Genomic DNA, 14,541 nt, shown 5'->3' with positions numbered 1-14,541 from the left:
AAGTTCAATAGATAATCCGATACACCAGAAGCGTGGAGAAGGTGCTGATCGGGATGGATGCTCTAATGCAATAAATTAACAGGACGCACAGAACGAATACAATTTTGGAACGTGGTACATACATGCCAGGTTCGAAACGATCACAAACGGCATTAAACTCATGACCCATAAAAATAACCGGATCAGAGGGACCAAAGTCGAGAAAGATGCACCGGCGAGCTAACCCGATCGTCAAGTAGTCCTGCGACAAACAGTCTGCGAGTATCACGAATCCGCTTGTTGAGTATTTCAACACCAAGAGGTGCGAAGCGCCACCATGTCACAGCATCATGTTCCACAACGGCACGCACAAGCGAGCAGTACGGAAGAGAAGAATGGGGTCCCAAAGACCCTCCGCCTCTTTAATTAAATGATTAAAGAAAGTGAGCCGTACAGAATATCAGAACATCAGGCCAATAATTTGATTCCCCCCAATGACAATATGCTCTAGCTGGTCGTGGAAGCTCAACTTAGAATAAAGGAGCCTTCCTAGGTCTCTAAAACAGTTTTTAACAGCCAAACGTGATGATGGCACACTTCTCTCCATTGATTATGAGGCCCTTAAGGGAGCAACAGGAATGGAGCGCAACTGGACAGAAGGGCGGCGTATAGGAAGAAAATCTTCGCAGCGTACATCAATTTCGAATCGCCGATCGTCCGTTCACCTGCCAACAAATCTGAACCCTTGGAGCTCTGGGAACGTGAACTGTGGTCGGATGAGTTTAAATCTAAATGCTTAATTGCTAAAGTAAGCAAACCCAAATTTCCATGTGTAATTTTTGACAGAATGTATGACAGCTCATAGATCTTTAACATATCTTGGACTGCTGTTAACAGTTACAAAATCAATACGAGGAGATATTTTTTTTCACCGGTCACTGTCCATAAATTGTTGTATCACTTTGCCATATAGTTTTCATGCACACACATATATCGTTTGCTCAAAATTTCGATCACATAATCGTAGCGAGCACAAATATCGTAGCGGGGGAACCCATCCGAGCGGCTGCAAAAACCGCGACACAATATCACTTTCCTCCGATACAGGTTTTATTATCTAGCTGCGCCACATTCACTCTTGTTTGTGTAGCGCACAAGTTTCTATGCATTCATATATTACTACCGTTTGTTTAGCCAGTTTACTCACCTTCCACCGGTGCACCATAAACGATTTCAATGCAAAGATCAACCTGTATCTCGAGCAGCAGAGGCAACGTTGCTGCCAGTCCTCTTCCCATCCTCTGAAGATTAGTATCGGCAGTGTAGTGTTGCGTACGATCGGGAAGCTTTGATCAAGCACATTCAATACGCAGACTGTGCAACTGTGCAGCAATTGGGCACAATGCTTCAGCTTCGGACAACGCTCAAACTGTGCTACTTCCTATTCTGCGGCCTGGGTTTGGTAAGATCAGATAAGAGGGAAAAACGTCCTAGTCCACTAGTGCGAACACCCACTGACTGATGTGTGCTTTCACCGTTTGCAGTTGCAGGCAGCCGACAGCTCGCCCGTACTGGTGCTGGTCGCGAATGGAAGTGACATCACGATCAATTTCCCCGGAGAAAACAATAACAACCGTGTGTTTAGCATCGTCAGTAGCTCGGGCAACAACAACCCATCTATGCTGGACTGGATCGGTGGTAATGGGGCGAACAAAGCACCCTCCATAACGCTGGGCAGCTCGAACGCACCTGCCCTGTCCCCGAATGCCAATGACGGCGGAAGCGATGAAGAAGAGAATGCTGCAGCACCCTCAAATCATTACCCCCGAGCGATGGGCCCGCAAGGATTGAACGCGTACGACGAAATCGACGGTATACTTCCGCTGGTAACGGCCGTAACCCCTAAAATTGGGACCAATGTCACCGCAAGCGCTGCTGCATCCGTGGACACCACTGATAAGGTGATAGCGGCACCAGCTTGACAAACACGCTCGGTTCAACCTTGACCCAAATTTCCGACCAAAAACAAACCAAAAAGAGAACATTAGAAACAAAATTGCTCCGAAAATAGATGATGATCGCACGCACGTACGTGTTGTGAGTTATGCTGTTATGCACACTGGTTTATTCCATTGTCTTATTTCTTCTTACATGAGTTTGTTATAATTTTTAGTTTGGGTGTTGTTTGTTTGTCTGTTTTGTTTCCTTAGCACATATAATAAGGAGGAGGAAGAGTCTGATAAATAGATTTGTTTTGTTTTCTTTTCACCTTGCGTATGTATATCATGTGTATATATGTATAAGAATATGCTTTACGCTAAGTAGTATATAATTCCTTCACCTTTGCTGTGTGCTATTCAGCTTCCGCCGATATTGAGAGCGGGGTAGCATTGGAAGCGTTTTATATTACACACTTTTACTAACATAATCAACACCTTCTTTTGAATATCTTGAAGACAAACGAGTTTCCTGCGCTTTTTCGCACGTCCTCCCACCTAGCGCCACTGACCTTTAACACTTTGGTTTGAAGGAGGATGTTTGGCGGAATATTCTCCTTGTGTTGCGCCGTGTTTTGCCTCAGCAAGTGTAAGTATTTAATTGATGGTTTTTTGTTCTGGTTTTAAACCTCCCCTGGGAGGCCCATTAGAGTACAGTGAATATGCTTATACAAAGTTACTGGATTGTTAAACATTCAAGTATAAACGTTGCTCGTACGTAACACACTACCTATGTTCGCATGGATTTGTGCATGCTTTTCTCGGTGTATGTGTGCGTGTTTTGAGTGTGTTATAAATTATTGTCTCGTTTGCACTGCATACCATCTTAGTACCTAGCCATTTGTATTGTCCTCACCTGCTTGACTCATTATTGTTATTGGATTTTATTGTCTCCGGTAGATATAATACACTGTTGCTCATCAGACACACACATTTGCACATCCAACATTGATTTAGTTTCAGCCTTCAGTATTGACGTATTGTTTTTTAAATGTTTCTTCTTTTCTTTTCCTTTTGTCTCTCTAATATTGTCCGTTCCACAAAACTTACATTTACTCGCAGCGATTATTCTGTGTTTTTATTGGAATAGCAAACATATCTATCAAGCAAACTAATGCTGACTTTGCCGCTTTGAATGATGTTTTGCTTTGTTTTGTTTTTTTATTCATTATTTCCCTTTTTTTGTTTGCTTTGAACCAAATTATTATTGTCCATTCGTAAGCATTCGTCGGCCAGGATGTGCTGACTATGCTATCTAAAATATGTTTCAATCGAACGCTCAATCGCTCAATCTAAGCTAAGCGTGCCCGCTCGCTTACGAACACATCTTTTGCTGCAGTTTTATTGTCCCATTTCTATTTTGTTTGTTTCGGTAGCACTCTGTTGGGGTTACATTTTAGTGCCATGCCATGTCACAACAACATTTTCTGTACTTACTTTAGTTATTAGGCCAAATAAAAGCAGAATGAATATGTGTGAATTAACAGTCTGAGAGTTAAGTCTGAGGGAACAAAATCAGGAGCTAGAAGATCGTTAATTCAAAAATGAGATCAAATTATTGATTGATTAATACAGGGTTTTACCATTTAGTTTTGAGCACACATTTTCGACTCGCTTCATCCGATTTCTTGTTAGCAGCATATATTTTGAGATGCCAGCAAAGAACTTACGATCGTGAGCATTTAATTTCATTTTTTCCACTGATGGAATCATTCACTCATGGTGAAATTGCATTTCAACAAGGAACCTACTCAATCAAAACTGAATCGTAAAACCCTGCAATCTTGTTCAGTGTGAAAACATACAAACATTTCGCGAAATTATAAATAAATTATAATTAACAACCCAATGCATCGTACCACATTCCAACAACTTCAAAGCACATTATCATATTTGTCCCTGCCTTACAGTTGTAGCTCATAGACTTTGACAGAATCGCCAGCAGCCAGAAACAACGCGGAGCAGAAAGTTAGCTCCAACAAACGTTCCAAATAACTTTTATCACCAACATGCCTTTCCGATTGGTTCGATACACTGTATTACCGTTTCCCATTAGTGTAGTGCATTCAGCTATTTAGTACGATCGACCGAGCAGAGATGGTTGTATACTTCACCATGCATTGTGCTAGATGTTGAAACCAGTTGTATGCAGTTGTAATTGAACGTGATCTGTTTTACCCCTTTTTTGCATGTCTCTACCCACGCGATCGAGTGATCTGCTGGGTCTGTTGGCTTTCGAAACTACCACCGTACAAGCAGAACAAGTGCGATGGAATATCATCAGTCACTACCGTTCTCCGTTCTACGCTGGTGCTCCGAGCACTTGCTACTGGCCTACCGCCTTCTGTCTGCAGTCTATGGTCTACCTCGGTCTACCTTTATACCCGAATAGCAGATAATATGTGTTTTTTATGTTAAATTCTTACATGTAAGCTTCTTTAATGTACCACCGCAAACAAAAAATTGTAGATCGTACAAGAGATTTGAAATTGGAAGTTTCTTGTATAGCGTATAATATGGATCTCAAGACATTCACTACCATCTGGATTATATTGGTTAATCATTTCATCGATTTGATATGAGCGAACGGATATGAACGTATATTGGATATTACTTTTCTGTTTTTTTTTTTTCAGTAGTATAGAAATTCTTGTGTGCTTTTTGGGAAGTTAAAACCCTAGCACTTGAACAGCACGACCTCTCCGAATTGCTTAGAGATAGATAAAAACCGCAGCTCTCGATTTGCTTTGGCTACATGTTTTTCAAGACCCTTATACGGGAGAAGGAGTTTGGCAAAACTGTGAACAAAGACAAATCATTATATGCATTTTTAATCCTTCAGCTGTCTAGCCGCTCAAAATTGCGTCTTGAATGTAGTAAAACCATGCTTGGCGATCTGGAGTTCCTGCCCTTACTATGTTTGGCAACTTTGCTTACTTATAATAACCCGAATTCCGGCCATAGGTGGCTTGAATGTACTTATTGTCAAGGTAATACTGTTTCTTCAGATAGTAAAGTAACTTACGGAGCCGGTTGGCGCAACGGTACTCGTCGTCCGTGTAGAAAGGATTCACACGTTCACTGAACTCTTCCTGCGCGTACGGGTGACTCGCGTAGGCCTCGCCAGTGTAGCGCGGCAACTCGGGGCGGCGCAGCGCCCCACGTGGACTGTAGCCCTGGAGCTCCCCAACTAACGGTGCCTCGGTATCCATGAATGCATTGTCTACATACGCCGCTGGTTGGTTGTCGTAGTGGCTCGGGTCGGGAGTAAAATTCGACCTGGGTAATTTTGGAAAAGCGGAACAGGTGAACAAACAGATGTGAAGCGCTGCGTGAGTTAATTGTTCAACAATAAGTTCAGCTTTTTTTACATCAAACGAATGCATTCTACATACATAGAAACATGTGAAACGTAAAAATAATTTCATACATTTAAATTATTTCTCCCTACATCACATGCAAGCTAAGAAATCTAAAAATGCTTCCAAAATTAAGACTGATTGTACACTAGATACAAATGAACGAAATTATATATTACGCTGTGTAATACATATACACCTCAGTCAAACAAAATAGATGTAAAAAACACACACCTACGATCAATAATGAAGGACAAAAAAACATCAGTTCGGAGCTTCTGAAAAATATCAAAAAACAAATAACCAACCAACCACCACAAAACTCTACAAAACGGCATGCTAAGATTAGAAAAGCTTTAAACTTGGTGTTCAATCTGTGAGTTTGTGTGTGTGTGTGTGTATATATATATGAAAACAGCAAAAGAACAATAAACACAACGCAATCCATCTACTATTTACTATCAATCGAGGTGAATGTTAATGTGCAATCAACCGTTAAACTGTTAAACGTTCAATGAAAAACGCTGATCACCTGCTTCGAGGTCGTGCTGAGTTTGTATGTTGATTAAGAGTGTGTGTGAGTGTTTTTTTTTTTTTTGGTTTTTGTGCCACAGATTCACAAAAAGAAAAGTAGAAATATGGGTACATTATTATTACATCTCATCAAAACATAATCAACGGCAAAATGTGATTGTTATTTTCAAAAAAGTTTTTAAGTTGGAGTTTTACTTGTGGGGTGTGTTTAAAACGTAAGATTTTGCACAGTTACTCTTTTTTATGGATTTAGTTAATTAAAAACTGTTTTCTTTAGTTATTTTTTAATGGTGAAAAATCAGACGGAACGGGGACCAAATACCATCAGAACCGTTTCCCTGTACAAAGGTCTGACTAGTGCTTTAAGTAAGCAATAGCAGGCCGAGGCCTCGAGAGTCGAAGCAGTGGTAAAGGAGAAATAGTTCGTTTCAAATATTCTCATACTAATAGTTTTTGCTGTTTGATGTGCCTCAAATGCAATGACACAATGTGTAGTATAGCTTATAAATTGCAATAACCATACTGCACTGAGCGAAACAACAATAGCACCACCTTTAATAACAGAAATATTTTCAAAATGTTGTCTGAATCATCGGCTTAAGTCTAAATAAAGATTTCCCCATTCACTCAGGAATGTGGCCTGAGTTACCTCCATGGGTAACTCAGTTGCGAAAAGTGAGTTTCCGTGAGTGTGGAGGTTTTTATTCAGACTTTAACCTAAATTTTATTCGAACCGTTTACATTTACGTTTACCGAAAAAAAAACAATAACCAATCAGTACTCACGAGTGCGACATAACAGATGAGTGATGTTAACAAATTCTTAAAGCTGTCAAATTGTTTGATTGTTTCATAAATGCGATGAGCAAAGTTAGACTTAAGGTTTGGTTGTTATAACAAAATTTAAATATCTATCCGATTGTAGCTCAAAACCATGAAGGTTGAACATTATTTCATATAAAAAAAAAAACATATAATTATGTTCATTCGTCGAGGAAATGTCAGTTTTGGCGATATTCAACCTAATTGAACGCTCTTGAAGTTAGACTGGGCGACACTTTTGTGTGACTCCGAGTGTGTATTACTTGACAGAATATGCTACAAATGTATTCTTGTCACAGGGCATTGCAGTTCTTCTCAAATTCAGAATGCTGCTCTTATCTCGTTTTATTTTTCTACAAATAATGAGCTTATACCACACCAAATCCAAACATCTTATAACACGTATCACTGTGCTGTACTGTACAATTATGATTATGATTAAAGGGTTGGGTAGACCTTTATCTCCAGAAGAAACTGGCTACAGCTGAGCCAAAAACGGAGAAATTTCTTCAAAAAACTTTGAATGTATTCCGGCGCTATTTGTATTTTGCATCACTTTTTCATAAATTTTTTGACTAAATTGTTTGAAAAATCTTCCAAAACATAATGATTCAGAGAGATCAAAACAGATTGTGTTAACATTCAAAACTGAAAAGAGAAGAATCGGTAGTAAAGTTTTGAAAATATTGCCAAAAAGTCATGGTGGTGCCAGTCTTTTTTCGCTCAGTGTATATCGTGGTTTAATATTGCAGCATTTCAAGCAGAGCGTTCAGCAGAGCGAAGCCAGCACGTTATTCGAAGTGACAGCAGGACTGTGAGGACAAACATTCACGAACCAAGCTCGATCGTTGCAGCAAACCGTCGGTTTTGAAGAAAGGAAGGAATTCGATTCGACAATCAAACATAAACTGCAGGTCCTTAATAGCAATGTTAAAGATTAATAGCATTAACAGGTTAATAGAATGCAACTCTCGTGCGAATCTTCACAAACCAGAGCAGTTATTAGCTTTACGTCAACTTAAACCTCCAATATTTCTTACTAGCTGGAAATATATCACTCGATCAGTAAAAATCTCACAACTACCTGACTTACAGAGAACAATCAATTAAAGATACGCTAAACTTATGGTAATATATTCGCCTGTGTACTCCCGTGCATGTATAGGCGGTGTGTGTTATGTTATGTGCGCGGTAGTCGCTTAGAAAAGTATGGTACATCTATCGAAATGTCAGCAAACAGCCACGCATGGTTTGCATTCACGAGGCGTTTGCGAAGATTACTAGCTAATCCAAATTTCACATCCAAACAAAGAAAGGGTGCCGGAAGGACTGACTATACAGCAGATAGAACGGATATAGCTCTATGATTAGCTTATGATGAGGTCGAATAGGCACCTAGGGAAACATTCATAACAAGGGGGGTTGTTGTTTGTTTCTTTTCTGTTGCAGCCACACTTGTCTAGAGCAGTGGAGCAGGCACATCGGGAAGCATGTGTAGCATTCGTTCCAGTAAGGACTTGAGGGTGGGGGGAACAGCCAGGAGGGTATCAAGAGGCAAACAGAATCAAACATCATCATGACCATCATCCAGTTCATTCCTTGTGATTAAACATCTACGAACAATGAATCGTTCCAACTTCCTACTATGTGAGACCTCGCCCTGCCGGCCCGACTGAAGCGATTTCCACGCGATGGCCGGAACGATGGTGTCCAGCCGGACCGTACTATCGAGGCAAGGTGGCGCTTTACGACGAGCGGCGTGCTTCGCAACGGCAGATCCGCGTCCGTTCTGTCATCTCCATAATTGGTGGTGTCTTCGCTTCTTCTGAGGCCTGCGTTGACCAGAAAATCAATTAAACTACACGCTTTGCACCGCACACACACACACACATCCGATGTACACAAAATGTCCCCGATGCAATGCTTTCTTACATGAGCATTCAAAAATGCCCTCAATCATTTCTCCCATTATTTGATTCAAAAAGATGTGAAACACTCTTACTGCTTAATGGAGATTTAGGTGCGCACTTTAATTTTTAGACTCCCAAATTAATCTCCAGCTTTGGACCAGTGTTCCAGTGCAAGTTACTCATACGGTCACACCAGCAAACCATTATACTCACCGAGGAATCGTTTCTCTTCAAGATGATTGTCGGTACTGTAGAGAGGATATGTTTGCACCATCGCTTCCATCAGCTCCTCGTAGTCCAATGGGGCCGTTTGATACACTGGTTCCAACACTTCCGGGCTGCTCTCCTCCAGCTCGTCGTAGTACAGCGAGCGCTTTTTGCGTCCACCGCCCTGTGAGTTCTTTAGCGATTGAATGTTACGTTTCTCTGTTTACAAGTAGACAAGACAAGATTATTATGGCCAGCCGATCCAAATCGTCGATTCTATGTTCCCAAAATCGTCCCACTCATACTTCCGCAGTGCTACCTACCATTATCACCTGTTGAACTGCTGCCCTCGGAAAGCTTATTATGCTGCTTCGGTAAGCTCCAGTCGCGCACCAGCGTCTGAATGTTTCGCTTATCGACACTTCCATATCCGGCCAGCGCATTTTCGCGTGCCAACGATTGGATGTTACGTTTCGGGGCAATTGACGGAAGCATTCCCGTGCGTAGCAGCGATTGAATGTTACGCTTGCCCGGCAGCTCATACTTTCTGGCCAACGAAGCAATGTTACGCTTGCCATTGAGCATGTAGCCCGATTTTAGCGCCGACACGACATTACGCTTATCCTCGCTCCACTCGCTGTCAGGTGTTGTATCCTCCGAATCGGTGTCACGCGACGGTAGCTGTCCATTTTTGGCCAACGTTGCCAAGCTTCGTTTGAGGTATTCCGGTTGGTTTCGCAGCAGTCCCGCCCGTGCCAGTGCGCCCACATTTCGTTTGCCGAAGACGGGTCCGTCACGCAACAGTGACCGATACGAGCGCTTGTCTTCGTACGGGCCACTACGGCTCATTTCCGCGCTATCATCGAGTGCTTGATAATTCTCCGAAGGATCACGCTCCAAAATATGGCGCAGCTGGTTACGCAGTGCAACGGCATGCATTTCGTATCCCTCTTCCGGGTAGGTTAGGTCCCGGAGCAGCGACTCTAGTTCACACGGTTTCAAACGGCGGCTTTCATAGCTTTGGGCATTGACCTGCGGCAGAAAGAAATTCGGGATGGATACATTTATCAAATCGTAGAATTGAGTTTCAATTACATTGTAACATTAATGAGAATTAGGCAGTGTAGAAAAGAACAATTCTTGCACAGTTAATATTGTCTACAGGACTTTGAATGTTTAACCGGTATTGCTCTAAACTAATAACATCTTTGTTCAACTCATTATTGATAGTTACAGCAATAGATGGTCTGACAAAAAATAATGGTTGGACATGAATAGGTATTTTATTCGACAAAACCAGCATTACATCCCATCCGGAACACAGGACTTACATCCTCAAATGCATGAATACATGAGTTTTTCTAGATAAACTCTAGATAAACTCAAAATTGAAGCCGGACACAAGATACAATGAATATTTAAGCGCATTGTTAATGCTGTAAGCATTAAAATATGGCTATTTCCATCGGGGACATTTAAAGTTAGCAAACAAACGACTCTGCTTACTGTAACCAATTTTCTTCAGTACAGGCAAGCGACGGAATAGAAACGTAAGAAGAGCAGTTTGGTACAAGATTTTGAATAACCTGCGGCAAGGCACTTTAACATGATCCCTCGGAAACACTCTAGCATTCCGCTGTACAGAACGCAATTTTTTTACTCCTAAGGCTCAAGATACCAGATCCACGGATGTCACTTAAGTATGTTTGATTAAACTTTTATTTTATTCCATAACTATTTTCACTTTGATTTTTCGTCATCACAAAACATTTAATAAAGATTATTTTATTTATTAAGTATTACGGTCCGATGCCGTATTGTCATTTAATTAAGATTACTTATAGATAAACAATAACCATATTTTTAAAAGTGAAAAAATAAGTACCATGAACGGATTTCTAAAGCAGTTCTCAAAGTAAGTTAAATAATTTGGCACGGTCTGGTGTATGAGACGATTGAGTCCTTTACACGGTTGGATTGGCGTTCAAATCCCATCCAGACCGCCTCACCGTACTCAGGACTGACTATTCATCTAACGGTAAGCCATACATGGCTAAGAAGAAAAAGAAGATAAATGATTGTCCTTACACATAGATGGCGCTACTAGATTTTAATCCATATAATTTCAGCTTTCAAAGCTTACAGGCCATTAGTCGGAGAGTCAAAGTAATTTGAACGAAGACATTTTTGTTATTTGAGACAAATTTAATATAAACGAATTTCTTGTGATTCCGTTTCAGTCGTGCCATTTCAAGGGAAAAACACAGTGCAAACTAAAGAACGGCTTGATTAATGTTATCCGAGGCTCAAACTAGGACCATCCTGTTCCAAGGAGGTTTCATTCTCTTGAATCCATGCTGGAAAGAAATCCAGAACTGGTGCTTAATTTCAGACTAAAGACAACTCGTACTACAAAAGGGGTATCAATACGTTCGAAGATCGCTATATTCGTTATGCCGCTATCAAAGGGAGCACTTGTGTGCCTTTTGGGCAGTATTGCTCAGTTTTCATAGTTAATGCAAAAATTTATCTACTCTACTGTTAGGATAAATTAGCCATTATGTTGGATTATTTAGAGACTTAGAACCTCAAAATTAGAACCAATATCGAAATGTACATGCCATGAGCCCACCCCATAATAATCGACTTTTTTTTTATTCATGAAGAACGGACTGGCCGTATTGCTTAAAGCTAAATTACAAAAATTAATACAATTCACGATGGTTTCGAGACATTTCCTTAACAATAGACTTTAGATGGACAAAGATTTGTAATTTTATAAAAACAATGCATTGCAGTAAAAATTATGTTGTGGTTCCAAATATTGGTTTTTCTTTATTTTAATGCATAACAGTTTTGCCCGGTTATGTAGGTAGTCTTGGTTAGGGTTGTCTTGTAATTAATTTTAAGAGAATGTATTACATTATTGTATATAGCAGAACTTTTTTTTCGCTCAGCAAGACTAGGAAACGAATCCCATCCGACCCACCCTCCCGAACGCTGATCTTCTTTATCCAGCTACGGGTTAAAACCAAATGAAGAAAGTCAAAAAGCCCCGACTGTTAATAAGAACTCTCTAGGTAGTAGGGACAAACAATTGGAAGGTGTGCTCACATCCCTAAAATATCCATTACCATCACCGCAGTAAAGAACTTTACTTACATCTTGAAAAACTAAGAACAGCAGCATGAACGCGCGAACGAAAAACAGCTTTGGCGGTAAAACCATTTCACTCCGCAGCATCATCATCAGCATGACCATCAACAGTATTCCACACTAAATGAGCAGCACAAACTTTTCCTTTTGAACTTCCTGAATCTTAAACAACAATACCGCTAATGCACTAAGTCACAACCGACTCAAATTTCATTTATATCTATTGCACTAAACTGTAGATAAAAGGGGGTTGAAAGATACATATGAAATTCACTTTAAGTAAGGATCGAGTAATACATTTCAATCGTAGCCATTACAATATTTTAAATTTGTCTACGTTCATTTGCACCAGTCGCTTCACAAGTCACGGGAGACACACTATAGCAATATTTCACACATTTCTGGCACAATTCACCTACAATCTATTGCCATAGCAGATAGAGTACGTTCACTTTTGCCTTCAATCATTTGCAGCTAGAACGTTACACATACGTAAGAACCTGTGCACACTCACACACGAGAGCGCGTGTTCCCGCAAAGGTCACCAAACCAACCGCAAAACCGTAATCAAAAATTTACTCGCTAATACAGGCACATCGTCCCCGAATCGCACTCGGTTGCGACGGAAATACAATCCGGATGCATGAAACCTGCTGGTGTACGTGCATGACGTAGCCCGGCGGTTCCCAGAAGTAACACCACACCACTTTTTTTGTGTGGATAAAGTTTCGACGCGAATTGATGGGCGCAATCATCGATGGTCGGTTTACAGATTTACGGCTTTCAATTTGTGAACGGGGAAAATCATTATCGGAGGCTGGCGTAAGTCCACAAGTGTAAGGTAGCGTAGCAGTGTTAATATCTTCACCAAAGCCGTCCAGAGACAGCATTCAATTTTCCATCCAGTTTTACAATGTACAATCAACATTGATGCCCGTGTACTGAATGCATCCAGCTCGCAGTTTGAGCAGAATACAGCTCCACTTCACCAAACTAATGTCCTGCTAAGGGCATAGCGTCACCAGTATCCTACAACCACACATAACCTTGCAAGGAGGGACAATAAATTGAACAGTGACACTTGCACGCTAAACGAAACACTACCGCTAAGCAACTGGAATCCAAACTATGCAAACCACTCAGCGTCGCGACTGGAATCGCCTGACCAACCAAGTGCAATCCTCTTTATATCCTGATGTCCTTTACAGCCTGATTCAGCAATCCTTTTTATATGAATGAACGGAAATCCCGAGCGTAGGCGCTTGCGCATTCACCGACCTGGCGCAAATTTGGCGAGAACGACCTTCCGTATCGTAGCTTGGGCATTATTCTCTCTCTCACTCTCTCTCTCTCTCTCGCTCGGCACACTCGCGAGCCCTCCTCATTGGCAAACATACGTCAAACGCAAGGATCCTCATGCGGTTCGGTTCGCGAACATTGAGCAAAAGCCCCATCGATACCGACGCGGTCTGTGCCGTCGGGAAAGCCTGCAATCGGGCGGAAGAAGCAACAGCATTTTCCGCATCAATTGGAGAATTCTGCTGGCGGCCCACACGCGTAACGCTTTACACGAGAGCTGTGCCGTCCGGACACTTGTAGAGAGCTGCTTGCTAGCGTTCTTATTACTTACCGGGCGACTCGTTCGAGCTCGGCTAGTAATAGCAGATCCAAATAGCAAAGTGATAAGCTACGCGGAGCGTCATTTGCCAGGCAAGGCATTGCACAACATTTGCATCAATATCGTTTCCACCCCATTAACATTGACAAAACCTGTTGCCAACACCGATGAATGTCTCGCGTTTATATGCGCACATTTTTCTAAATCTCTATTTACAATGTTTGATTGACATTTTATTTCTTTATTCGCTCTGTTATTGTATTTATTGGGGATTTATGCTTCAAAATATGTCGTGTTAAAAAAATTGATAAGAATTCACTTTTCGAATGCAACACAAAGCTATTTAAAAAAAATGATAAAAAATCTAAAAATTCATTAAAAATTCCACAAGCTAGCACACTTGAACGGATTCAGTCTTATTGGAATCAAACAGAAAATAAAAAGCTTGAATGGGAGCGATGAACATTCATGGGTGTTTGCTTGTTCACTGTTGAGCTTCACATGAACACTCGGAATGAACTCCGCTCCATTCGCACGCATAGGCTGCTTAGGCTGGTTATATACAAAGCAGTTTTGCTGCCACATTATGTATGATAATTCATTCTATGGTCCGACGGGCCTCTTGAAGGATAATATAGGATCTCCATACCCTACTCCGACTCAATACGTCCACGGCGTACAGAACGGTAACATATTTCTCCAATAACCTGAGCTTGGGTACGCGGGGAAACTCAACCCCTTGGGAGGATGGGTCATATGGCTAAATTGAGCGGGGGAGAAGGGATGGCCAGCGACTGTTCTCCATGTTAGGGGCGGCTGGTTATTCCTTTCTGTCCTGGCATCCCAAGGGACATTAAGCAAGGATGCGTAGGCCCTCCGACGACACAGGAGGTTAGGGGAGAGGCCTTGCAAGCCACCCCTGGAAAAACAAAAAAAGCAACGAACAGCCAACAACAGATA

General features: G+C 41.4%; 2 protein-coding genes across 7 annotated transcripts; one reads left to right on the top strand and one right to left on the bottom strand.

The window, feature by feature from the left end:
* The first annotated feature begins 1,180 nt into the window (after positions 1–1,180).
* On the top strand, positions 1,181–2,247 carry LOC118505872. Its single transcript, XM_036042295.1, has 2 exons — positions 1,181–1,441; positions 1,524–2,247. Exons 1-2 carry the CDS (start codon positions 1,382–1,384, stop codon positions 1,959–1,961), a joined length of 498 nt encoding a protein of 165 aa, XP_035898188.1. The 5' UTR covers positions 1,181–1,381; the 3' UTR covers positions 1,962–2,247.
* Positions 2,073–13,177, bottom strand: LOC118505868 (neuropeptide-like 1). 6 transcript variants are annotated; one of them, XM_036042287.1, is made up of 6 exons: positions 13,068–13,177; positions 11,970–12,196; positions 9,131–9,839; positions 8,814–9,026; positions 8,335–8,522; positions 2,967–5,255 (listed from the first exon to the last, which is right to left on the bottom strand). In XM_036042287.1, exons 2-6 carry the CDS (start codon positions 12,066–12,068, stop codon positions 5,055–5,057), a joined length of 1,410 nt encoding a protein of 469 aa, XP_035898180.1. In that variant the 5' UTR covers positions 12,069–12,196; positions 13,068–13,177; the 3' UTR covers positions 2,967–5,054. The 6 variants fall into 6 exon arrangements, with proteins under 6 accessions (XP_035898183.1, XP_035898180.1, XP_035898178.1 ...); XM_036042285.1 differs by having other exon boundaries at positions 8,345–8,522; XM_036042288.1 differs by lacking the exon at positions 8,335–8,522 and adding an exon at positions 5,868–5,883.
* Positions 13,178–14,541: the final 1,364 nt, after the last annotated feature.

This window comes from Anopheles stephensi, chromosome 2 (genome assembly GCF_013141755.1).
Source record: "Anopheles stephensi strain Indian chromosome 2, UCI_ANSTEP_V1.0, whole genome shotgun sequence".
Classification (NCBI taxonomy): Eukaryota; Metazoa; Arthropoda; class Insecta; order Diptera; family Culicidae; genus Anopheles; species Anopheles stephensi.
Note: the sequence above shows the minus strand (reverse complement) of the source record. Positions and strands in the feature narration are given on the sequence as shown.

Excerpts from the sequence above, each read along its gene's own strand:
- LOC118505868 (XM_036042285.1), bottom strand. The coding sequence starts at position 12,068 with ATGGTCATGCTGATGATGATGCTGCGGAGTGAAATGGTTTTACCGCCA. Across the intron at positions 9,840-11,969 it reads TGTTCTTAGTTTTTCAAGAT|GTCAATGCCCAAAGCTATGA; the intron begins GTAAGTAAAGTT and ends TTTCTGCCGCAG. Across the intron at positions 9,027-9,130 it reads CAGTTCAACAGGTGATAATG|AGAAACGTAACATTCAATCG; the intron begins GTAGGTAGCACT and ends ACTTGTAAACAG.
- LOC118505872 (XM_036042295.1), top strand. The coding sequence starts at position 1,382 with ATGCTTCAGCTTCGGACAACGCTCAAACTGTGCTACTTCCTATTCTGC. Across the intron at positions 1,442-1,523 it reads TATTCTGCGGCCTGGGTTTG|TTGCAGGCAGCCGACAGCTC; the intron begins GTAAGATCAGAT and ends CACCGTTTGCAG.